At 42.1% G+C, this 12,095-nt stretch overlaps 1 protein-coding gene across 5 annotated transcripts in view; it reads left to right on the forward strand.

Moving 5' to 3' along the window:
* Window positions 1–12,095, forward strand: part of CFAP100 (cilia and flagella associated protein 100) — a 51,185-nt gene that overhangs the window by 31,618 nt on the left and 7,472 nt on the right. The window contains exon 14 of one of the 5 annotated variants that reach the window (XM_053218832.1): window positions 3,571–4,562. The exons of the other annotated variants lie outside the window; for them this stretch is intronic. Coding sequence (XP_053074807.1) covers window positions 3,571–3,763 — 193 coding nt within the window. The 3' untranslated portion in view covers window positions 3,764–4,562. Of the gene's footprint in view, window positions 1–3,570; window positions 4,563–12,095 lie in introns of those variants that run through there. 5 annotated transcript variants of the gene reach the window in all.

A 12,095-nucleotide genomic window follows, 5' to 3' on the forward strand; every position in this document is an offset into this window, starting at 1 on the left:
ATGCAATAAGACAAGAAAAGGAAATAGAGGTACAGGTTTCCCCTGCTATCAGAGTAGAACGTCCCTATAAAACCTTTCATAAGCCAAAATAGTGTAAAGCAAAGGAGCAATTACCATTAATTTATATGGAAAATTTTCTTTGTGTTCCCAGATGTGAAAAATAATCTCTCCTGGGCTTTTCCGATACCTTAGGACACCTCTTGCTAATAGATGCATGAAAAAGAGGTAAAGCACAGATGTGCAAAGACACGGTTCAAAGCTATGGTGGCTTGACGCTGAGATGCTGAATGTAGTTCCCAGGGAAGGAGCTTGGCAGGGCCAGTCTCGCTGCCTCCAGAATGGCTCACTGCACAACAGACGCTGAACACAATTGTCACTTCTTGCTTTTTTTCATAAAAGTGAAAATCTTCTGCCATTTTCTTTCAGTTAGCAAAAACAGGTACTAATGCAGGTCTTTCCGTTCATTGAAAAGGAGAGTGACCTAATATGAAGCTTAGAAAAGTGGGGAATGCCTAAATACAGATGGGGAAGAAAGAAATAAAACTTTGTTGGCACATGACATGATCATCTATGTAGAAAATCTCCAAGTATCAACAAAAAACTCCTAGACTGGTAAGCCATTCTAGCAACGTTACAGAATACAAGTCCCCTATAAACAAGTTCATTTCCTATGTACTAGCAATAAACAAGTGGAATTTGAGATTGAAAACACAATAATACCATTTTCATCAGCACCCTCAAAAAAGAAATGCTTACAAATCTAACAAAACATGCACAAGATGTATATGAGGAAAAATATAAAAATCTGATGATGGATCAAAGAATTAAATAAACAGATGCTTCACCTTTATAGGTAAGAAGGTTCAATACTGTCAAGATACCAGTTCCTCCCAACGTGATCTATAGATTTAACACAGTCCCAGTCAAAAGGCCAGCAAGTTATTTTGTCAATATCGACAAACTGATTCTAAAGTTTACACAGACAGGCAAAAGACCCAGAATAGGTAACACATTTTTAAAGGAGAAGAAAAAAGTTGGATGACTCACACTACCTGAGTTCAAGGCTTACTGTAAAGCTACAGTAATCAAGACCTGTGCTACTGGCAAATAATTCAGTGGAACAGGATAGAGTAGCTCAGAAACAAACCCATCCAAATCTGTCAGCCGATCTCTGACAAAGGAGCAGAGGCAATACGGTGGAGCCAAGATACTTTGCAACAAGTGGTGCTGGGACAACCAGACGTCTACATGCAAAAAATGAATCTAGGCACGGACTTGACACCGTTAATAAAAAACTAACTTAAAATGGATCGTTGACCTAAGTGTAAAATGTAAAACCATAAAACTCCCAGAAAATAACATAGGAGCAAATCTAGATGATCTTGGGTGTGGTGGTTTTTCAATACAATACCAAAGTGACAATCCATGAAAGAAAGAATTGATAAGCTGGGTTTCATTGACATTAAAATTTCTGCTTTATGAAAGGCAATGTCAAGAGAGCTGAGAAGACCAGCCATAGGCTGGGAGAAAATATTTGTGAAATACATATCTGATAAACGTCTCCAAACTATACAAAGAACTCTTAAAATTTAACAATAAGAAAACGAACGGGGTGCCTGGGTGGCTCACTTGATTGGGGGTCTGACTTCGGCTCAGGTCATGGTCTCACGGTTCGTGAGTTTGAGCCCCGCATCGGGCTCTGTGCTGACAGCTCAGAGCCTGGAACCTGCTTCACATTCTGTGTCTCCTTCTCTCTCTGCCCCTCCGCCACTTGTGCTCTCTCTCCCTGTCAAAAATAAACATTAAAAACAAAAGAAGAAGAAAATGAACAACCTGGTTTAAAAATGGGCCAAACACCTGAACAACACTTCATCATCAAGAAGATATAGAGAAGGCAAATAAACATATGAAAAGATGTTCGACATCAGATGTCTTAAGGAATTGCAACTTAAAACAATAAGATTCTGCAATATACACCTACTAAAATGGACAAAATCTAAAAGACTGAGCACCAAATGCTGGTGAGGATGCGGAGCAATGGGAACTCCCTTGGTCGTTGGAGGGAATGCAAAATGGCGCAGCCACCTTAGAAGACAGTCTGGCAGTTCCTTACAAAGCTAAATGATCCAGCAGTCTCGCTCCTTGGTATTTACCCAAAGGAGTCAAAAACTTATGTCCACACAAAACCCACATGTGGTCATTTATGGCAGCTTTATTCATAATTGCCAAAACTTGGAAGCAACTGAGATGCCCTTCAGTAAGTAAACAGATAAACAAACTCAGTACACCCAGATAGCATATCATTCAGTGCTGAAAAGAAATGAGCTACGAAGCCATGAAAAAACATGGAGGAACCTTAAAAGCATACGTATTACTAAGTGAAAGAAGCCAGTCTGAAAGGTGACGACTGAGTGATCCCAGCTATAGGACATCCCAGAAAAGGATAACTATGGAGATGATAAAAGGACCAGGGGTTGCCAGGGGTTGGGGGGCGGGGGGAGGGATGAGTGAGTGGAGCACAGATGATTTTTAGGGCAATGAAACAAGTCTGTGTGACACCCTGATTACATGTCCTTATACATTTGTCTAAATCCATGGACTGTACGACACTAAGAGTGAACACCCATGGAAACTGTGGACTTTGGGTGATAATGACGTGTCGGTGTGGGTTTACCGATTGTAACAAATGTATGTCGGCAGTGGGGGAGGCAGGTGGAAGGAGAGGATATTTTGGAACTCTCTTTACCTTCTGTTCATTTTGCTTTTAAAGACGAAGTCTCTACTAAAAAATATATACAGGGGCACCTAGGTGGCTCAGTCGGTTAAGCGTCCGACTTCAGCTCAGGTCATGATCTCATGGTTCGTGAGTTCGAGCCCCACATCGGGCTCTGTGCTGACAGCTCAGAGCCTGAAGACTGCTTCAGAGTCTGTGTGTCCCTCTTCTCTCTGTCCCTCCCCTGCTCGCGCTCTGTCTCTCTCAAACATAAAATAAACATTAAAAATTTTTGTTTCGGGGATCCTGGGTGGCTCAGTCGGTTGAGCATCCAACTTTAGCTCAGGTCATGATCTCACGGTCTGTGAGTTTGAGCCCCGCGTCGGGCTCTGTGCTGACAGCTCAGAGCCTGGAGCCTGTTTCAAATTCTGTGTCTCCCCCTCTCTGCCCCTTCCCTGCCATGCTCTGTCTCTCTCTGTCTCTCAAAAATGAATAAACGTTAAAAAAATTTTTTTTTAATTTTTGTTTCAAATATATACAACAGTAAACGAAGAGTCTGTTCCAACACTGGAAGGAAGAGCGGCCGTGTTAGAGAAAATGTCCAAAAAAAAAAAATCCCAGAATTCCTCACTGCAAAGTTTTTCGTGATAGGCAGGAACTAGAAACAGCACATGTGCCCACAGCAGGGAAGTGGACAAACCATTACTGCTGCTGTAGCAAAGGACTGCACAGTTTATTCCCTCACAGAGAGAGGCCAGAGTTCCAAAGTGGGCCTCACTGGGCTACCATCAAGGCATCGGCAGGACTTTGTTCCTCTCTGGAGGCTGAAAGGGAGATCCTTTTGTTACCTTTTCTAGCTTCCGGAGGCCACCCAGGCCCCTTCCATTTTCAAACCAGCAACGCCAGCCGAGGCTTCTCACACCGTGTCACCCCCAACCCTCATTCCTGCCTCCTCCTTCCATTTCTGAGGACCCTTGTGATGACCCTGGGCCCGCCTGGGCAATCCAAGATCATCTCCCCAGCTCCAGGTTTGCTAGTTTGCAACCTTAACTCTATGTGCAGCCTTGGTTCTCCCTTGCCAAGTCATATACTATATCCACAGTGTCCTGGGATTAGGCATGGACATGTAAGGGGGGCCATACACACCATAGAAATCTATTCAGCAAGAAGAAAAGAACAAAGTATTAAGACAACGTGGCAACAATGTGGATGAACCTCACAAACATTATGCTGAGGAAGAGAAGCCAGGCGCCAAAGATGACCTACTATATTATTCATTTGAAGTGCCAGAACCAGGTATTGGTTAACGGTTGCTGCGTAACAAACCATCCCAAAACTTGGCTTACTGTAACACATATATTATTTCACCCTTTCTGTGGGTTGGGAATCTGGCCAGTTGGGCTGACTCCTCTGCTGTGGGGCCTCTCACGGATTGCTGTCCAGGTGGTAGCTGGGCTGTGGCCATCCCACGACTGCACTTGGGGAAAGAGCCGCTTCCAAACTCACCCATGTGGCTGTTGGCAGGATTGGATTCCTTGCTGGCTGGAGGCCAAAGGACACTCTCCATCTCTTGCCACATGAGGTCTCTGAAAAGGCAGCTTGTTTCTTCAAAGTGCGCAAGCTGAAAAGCCACCAGAGAGTCTGCAAGCAAGATGGAAGTCACGATCTTATGTAACCTAATCTCAGAAGTCACATCCCGTCCCACATTGAATTGGTTAGAAGCAAGCCACTGGGGCCAGCCCACATTCAAGGCTGTGGGTAACTTTGAGAAGACAGGTGTCACTAAGGTCCATCTCATAAGGGAAAAAAATGAATGGCGACATCAGCCCATTGGATGCCCGTGGCTAGGGAAGGGGAGGGAGTTGATACAAAGGGGCATAAGGAAACTTTTGGGGTGATGAAAAGGTTCTATGTCCTGATTATGCTGGTCCTTACATAGGTGTTTAAATATGTCAAATCTCATCAGTTGGCACATAAAATGGGTGCATTTTCTGATAAGTAAATTAAACCTCAATAACAATATTTTTGGCAAACATAGGATTTTTTTAATGTTTATTTTTGGGAGACAGATCATGACATGAGCAGGAGAGGAGCAGAGAGGGAGAAGAAGACACAAAATCCGAAGCAGGCTCCAGGCTCTGAGCTGTCAGCACAGAGCCCAACATAGGGCTTGAACCCATGAACCATGAGATCATGACCTGAGCTGAAGTTGGACACTTAACCAACTAAGCCACCCAGGCGCCCCAGACTTTTTTTTTTTAATGTAGGACCTTTTAAGGCTGTCTTTATCACTCACCTGTCTACATTGACTAGGTACATAAGGGCTGTAGGACGAGCCATCTCCTGCCTCCTTGGTTGAGAGAACAGCATCATTCATTCTTGGCCAGGGAGGACTGGGGTGAGGTGGGCAAGGCACCCAGGACATAACATTTTAGGGAGGTACATGTGTGACCCCAAAGGTGAGCACTTCCTTGGATTTTGTGCACTGTGTCCCAGCCCTATTCTCTGCCCACCTTGCTGCGATTTGTTTGAGATGCTCACTCTACAGTCCCTCCAGTGAGGGCCAAGAGGAGCCCAGCCCCAAAAGACAGACCCATGGACGCAGAAGGGAGCACAAACACCCCAGGACAACCTGAGGAAAGCTGCAGAGCCTGATCACCAGCGTGAGCTCCTCACTTCCAGCAGCCAGACAGCACAGAGGTGATGGGACCCAGGAGAAGAAGGCGAGCAGAGCCACTCAAGTGAGAGGAAGCCCAACCCCCCCCTGGATTCAAGAAAAGAGAAACGAAGCCAGAATCCCTTCCTGGAAACCATGCAAACCTTCCTCCTGGAGAAACCAGCCCAACCAGGAGGTCAGAAAATAAGCAGGAAGGAACCCAGAAGAACCCCCAGACACCTAAAAGCTGCAGTGAGCCGGAGGTGGGGGTGAGGGTCAGCCTTGCAGCAGCCGGAACCGCCACAGCGAGGCCAGCAACACACAAGGCACCGCAAGCTTCAGAAAGCACTTGCCAGCGCTGACTTCTGGCTGAGGCAAGACCATGTATGGGCTGAGTCTTGGCAGTCTTTCTAGGCACCTGCCAACATGGCTGCCCCTCAGACATGGAAGCGAGACCCCAAGGCCCAGGGGAAGACCAGCCTGCACCTTTGCCTCTTGCCCAGGCTCCATCTGGACACACAATCAAAGTAGCACAACTCATCTGAAGTCCTTGGTGCTGGACTTGCCCTGATCTGGAGCCTGAAGGACAAGTGAACAGGAAAATGTCACCAGAAACACGAGAAAATGCATTCATTAAGAGGATGCGTTTGAGACATGCAAGTAAATGTAGATTCTGCAGATATCAAGAAGCAGAGAGGCACGCCTGGGTGCAAGCAAGGTTTAAGGGATTAAGACCACAATAAGGACTGGATGCAGCCAGCACATGAGTCGGCAAGGGGGACAACATTAAGCTGGGGACAGCTCCCAGAACTCTATAGGAAAGGACACGGAGACGAAGCGACAGGACCCCAGGGAGACGGCGTGCCGGGGTCACGTGGAACTAATTCAGGAGATGGCCACACATGGAAGGGAGGAGCAAAAGTCAGCGCGGTGACGGATGAAAACTACCTGTACTGGAAGGCCAGGCGAACGTGCAGGGAGAGGCACCTACACTGCACACCCTCCCGCAGGATTGAAGAGTGAGCAGAAGGCGCGACACCGAGGCGGACAAGGAAAACAAACGAAACATCAGGTACCCTATAAAGGAACCAAAACTAAGTGCGTGTTGCCTGTTACTCCCAAGCTCCTAAATGCCAGCCAGGGTCTAGCAGAGCATTGCTTTTGAGTTCGTTGGGGTGAAAGGGGTCTCTATTTCATTCTGTTTCCTTTTTCAATGTGGTCAAGTCCACATAACATCAAATTTATGTACCTTTACGTAGTGCAGCCATCCCCACCGTCCACCCCCGCTCCCCAGCTCTTTTCATCTTGTAAAACTGTTAACCAATAACTTGTTAACCAATAACTCTCCATTCTCCTGCCCCTCAGCCCCTGGCAAGCCACTGTGCTGTCAAAAAGGTTTTGACTACTCTGAGTACCTCATATAAGTGGGATCATACAAATATTTGACTTTTCGTAACTGGCTTACTTCACTTAATGTCCTCAAGGTTGATCCATTTTCCTTCCTTTTCAAGGTTGTATATAATATTCCACATTTTGTATAATAGACCACAATCTGTTTATTATCCATCCATCCATCATACACACTTGGGTTGCTTCTACATTTTTAGCTATTGCAAACAATGCTGCCGTGAACACAGGTATACGAATGTTTCTTCAAGACTGTTTTCAATTCCTTTGGGCATATACCCAAAAGTGGAATTGCTGGAACGTACAGTATTTCTTTTTCTTGTATTGCCTCTAGCAGGTAGGAGTAGTGAAATGCCTTTCAACTACTTCTATGGTGCTTTTTTATTTAAATTCAAGTTAGCTAACATACAGTGTAGTCTTGGCTTCAGGAGTAGAACCCAGGGATTCATCTCTTACATCTGACACCCAGTGCTCATCCTGAAGAGTGCCCTCCTTAATGCCCATCACCCATTTAAGCCACCCCCCCACCTGCCTCTGCCCTAGCAACCCTCAGTTTGTTCTCTGTATTTAAGAATCTCTTGTGGTTTGCCCCTGTTTTTACCTTATTTTTCCTCCCCCTCCCCCATGCCCATCTGTTGTGTTTCTCAAATTCCACATGAGTGAAATCATATGATATGTGTCTTCCTCTTACTGACTTATTTCAACTAGCATAATACCCTCTAGTTCCATCCACATTGTTACCAAGGGCAAGATTTCATTCTTTTTGATGGCAGAGTAATACCACATCTTCTTTATCCATTTGCCCATCGATGGACATTTGGGCTCTTTCCATACTTTGGCTATTGATGATAGCCCTGCTATAAACATTGGGATGCATGTGCCCCTTTGAAACAGCACACCTGTATCCTTTGATAAATACCTAGTAGTGCAATTGCTGGGCCATAGGGTAGTTCTATTTTTAATTTTTTGAGGACCCTCCATACTGTTTTCCAGAGCGGCTGCACCAGTGTGCATTCCCACCAGCAGTGCAAAAGAGATCCTCTCTTTCTGCATTCATGCCAACATCTGTTGTTGCCTGAGTTGTTAATGTTAGCCATTCAGACAGGTGTGAGGTGGTCTCTCACTGTGGTTTTGAATTGTATTTCCCTGATGATGAGTGATGTTGAGCATTTTTTCATGTGTCAGTTGGCCATCTGGATGTCTTCTTTGGAGAAATGTCTATTCATGTCTTCTCCCCATTTCTTCACTGGATTATTTGATTTTGGGGTATTGAGTTTGGTACGTTCTTTATAGATTTTGGATACCAACCCTTTATCTGATATGTCATTTGCAAGTATCTTCATTCATTCTGTTTGTTGCCTTTTAGTTTTGTTGATTGTTTCCTTTGCAGTGCAGAAGCTTCTTGTTTTGATGAGGTCCCAATAGTTCATTTTCGCTTTTGTTTTCCTTGCCTCCAGAGACATGAATAAGAACTTGCTGCAACCGAGCTCAGAGAGGTTGCTGCCTGTTTTCTCCTCTAGGATTTTGATGGCTTCCTGTCTTACATTTAGGTCTTTCGTCCATTTTGAATTTATTTTTGTGGTATATAGTATTTCTATCTTTAACTTTGGGATGCTATTTTATTGTAAATGGGACTGCTTTTGTTTTCCTTTTCAGATTTTTCATTATTTGTGTATACAACTGCAACTGATTCTGCTACTTCACTAAATTATTTAATTCTAACAGCTTTGTTGTGGAGTCTTTAGGGTTTTCTATCATCTGCATCTGTTACATCATCTGCATCATCTGATTTACATCATCTTCAAACAGATGATTTTATTTCTTCTTTTCCAACTTGGATGCTTTTTCTTCCTTTTTCTTACTGAGTTGCTCTGGCTAAAACTTCCACTGCTATGTGGAATAGAAGTGGCGAATACAGGCATCCTTACCATGCTTATTGATCTTAGAGGAACAGCTTTCAGTCTTTCACCACTGAGTATGATGTTTGCTGTGGGCTTTTCATATATGGCTTTTATTATATGGAAGTAGTTTCCATTTTCCTATTTTGATGTTTTTTAATGTTTTGTTAAATCCTTTTTCTGCACCAGCTGAGATGATCATGTCGTCTTTTTCCTTCATTCTGTTAATGTGGTATATTATCCTGACTCCTAGCATTTTAGGAGTAAGCCTCACTTGTGTTGTATAATCCTTGTCAAATTTGGCTGAATTCTGTACGCTAATATTTTAAATTTTGTGCATGAATATTCATAAGAGATGTTGGTCTATAGTTTCTTTTCTTGTAAGTGCCTTTGACCAGCTTTGGTATCATGTTTATGCTGCTCTCATAAAATGAATTCAGAGGTGTTCCCTCTTCTTCAACTTTTGGAAAAATTTCAAAAGGATTAATATTAGATTTTTGATTACTGATTCAATCTCCTTACTAGTTATAGGCCTATTCAGATTGTCTGTTTCTACATGATTTAGTCTTGATAGATTTTGTGTTTCTAGGAATTTGTCTATTTCATTGGTTGTCCAGTTTGGAGGCACATGGCTATTCATGGTACTGATCCTTCTTATTTCTGTAGGATCAGTAGTGATGTTCCACTTTTATTTCTCATTTTAGTAACTTCAGTCTTTTTTTCCTTAGTCCATCTAAGTTAAGGGTTTGTCAATTTTTTTGATCTTTTTGAAAAACTGTTTTTCTATTCTTTATTTTGTTTTTCTCCTTTCTTTTTTTTTTTATATTAATTCCTTCCTTTTGCTGGCGTCAGGTTGAATTTGTTCTCCTTTTTCTAGAAGTTCCTTAAGTTGTAAAGTTAGATTGTTGGTCTGAGATCTTTCTCTTTTTTTAATGTAAGTTTTATAGTCATAAATTCTCCCCCTTAGCACCATACATTGTGCTGTTTCCCATAAGTTTTGCCCTGTTGTGTTACCAGGTTTCTTCATCTCTATTTTTTTTTTTTTTTGGCTAATTTCCTTATGATTTCTTTTTTTTCTTAATGTTTATTTTTTATTTTTGAGAGACACAGAGCATGAGTGGGGGAGGGGAAGAGAGAGAGGGAGACACAGAATCTGAAGCAGGTTCCAGGCTCTAAGCTGTCAGCACAGAGCCCAACACGGAGCTCGAACTCATGAACCACGAGATCATGATCTGAGCCAAAGTCAGATGCTTAACCGACTGAGCCACCCAGGAACCCCTATGATTTCTTCTTTGATCCACTGGTTGTTTACAAAAGTGTTCTTTAATTTCCACAACTTTGTGAAATTTTCCAGTTTTGCTTTCGTTAACAATTTCTAACTTCATCTGATTTTTAACAGAAAAGATACTTTGTATGATATCTATCTTTTTAAATCTATTGAAACTGAATTTGTGGCCCTAATATTTGGGACATCCTGAAAAATACCCCCTTTGCACTTGACAGTGTATGTTGCTTTGCTGGGTAGAGTTTTCTGTGTATGTCTGTTACATCTAGTTGGTATATTGCAATGTTTAAGTCCTCTGTTCCTTATCTTCTGTCTGCTTGTTCTTCCACTATTGCAAGGGGGATATTGGTCTCCAACTATTCTAGTTCTCCCTTCCACCTGTCAGTTTTTGTTTTATATGTTTTGATAGTCTGTCATTAGGCATGTAAATGTTTTTAATTGTTATATTTTTTTGGTGTAGTGGACATTTATTAATATATAATGCCTTCTTTGTCTCTTTTAAACTTTTCTGGTTTAAAGTATGTCTGATATTAGTATTGCTACTCTCATTCTCTGTGTTGGTTACTATTTTCAGGGAATATCTTTTCCCGCCCTTTCTCTTTCAACTGGTTTGTGTCTTTGGAACTCAAGTGAGTCTCTTATAGACAACATATAGTTGAATCATGTGTTCTCCATTCTGCCAGTCTCAGTCTTTTGATTAGAGAGTTTAATCCATTTACATTTAAAGTAATTGATGAAATGGTGGTACTTGTGTCATTGTACCTTTTGTTTACTATATGCCTTATAGTTTTTCCCCCCATCTCCTGCAATACTGTTTTATTTGTGTTTAGTTGATTGTTTGTAGTGAAATGTTTAAATGCCTTTCTCATTTCCTTTTTATATATTCTATAGGTATTTTCTTTGTGGTTACCACAGGGATTACATTTAATAACCTAAATTTGAATCTCTACCACCATAACTTCAGTAACATACAAAACCTCTGCTCCTTTACAGTTCCATCTTCATCCTTTTTGCTGCTGAAGTCACAAACTTACATCTCTATACATCCTGTGCTCTAAAACATAAACTAAAAATTCTTTAAAATGCAAGAGTCTCTTAAATTATCTAGAAAACAAGATTCAGAGTTACACTCCAAACAGTTATAGTAATGCTACCTTTATACTAATAATTATGTTTTCTTTAAATGTATTAGTCTCTTAGATCATTTGGAAAACAAAGAGTACAGTTTCAAACCAGTGTTAACTTATACTGGCTTCTAGGGGCCCCTGGGTTGCTCAGTCAGTTGAGCATCTGACTCTCGATTTTGGTTCAGGTCATGATTTTAAGGTTCTGGGATTGAGCCCTGTACTGGGCTCTGCACTGAGCATGGAGCCTACTTGGGATTCTCTCTCTCCCGCTGTGGCCCTCTCCCCCACCCTCTCTAAATAAGTAAGTAAGTAAGTAAGTAAGTAAATAAATAAATAAATAAATAAATAAATAAATAAAATTTATACTGGCTTTTAAAATTGCCCACATTTATGGGGCACCTGGTTCAGTTGGTTAAGTGTCTGACCTCGGCTCAGGTCATGATCTCATGGTTCATGAGTTGAAGCCCCACGTTGGTCTCTGTGCTGACAGCTTGGAGCCTGGAGCCTACTTGGATTCTGTGTCTCCCTCTCTCTCTGCCCCTCCCCTACTCACTCTCTCAAAAATAAATAACAAATTAAAATAATAATAATAATCTCTCAGTGTGGGGCTCTCTGATTTCCTCTTATTGGAGTCCCTTAGGCTTTTTCGATGTCTTTCATGTCTTTCATCCAATTTTAGAGTTTTCATCCATCATTTCTTCAAATCCTCTCCTCCCCCTTTTCTCTTCTCCTCCTGGGACGTCCATGATGCATATATTAGTTCTCTTGATGGTGTCCCACTAATTCCTTAGGCTCTGTTTGCTTTTTTCAATCTTTTTCTTCCTGTTCCCCAGCCTTGATAGTTTCCATTGTCTGATCTTCAAGATCACAGATTCTTCTCCCTGCTCAGAGCAGCCTTTGAATCCCTCTAGTGAATATTTCGTTTCAGTTACTTATCAGGTCCAGAATTTTTTTCTTTTTATGTTTCCTATCTCTTTATTGATACTTTCATTTTATTTGCACATCATCT

The sequence above is a fragment of the Acinonyx jubatus genome, chromosome A2 (genome assembly GCF_027475565.1).
Source record: "Acinonyx jubatus isolate Ajub_Pintada_27869175 chromosome A2, VMU_Ajub_asm_v1.0, whole genome shotgun sequence".
Classification (NCBI taxonomy): Eukaryota; Metazoa; Chordata; class Mammalia; order Carnivora; family Felidae; genus Acinonyx; species Acinonyx jubatus.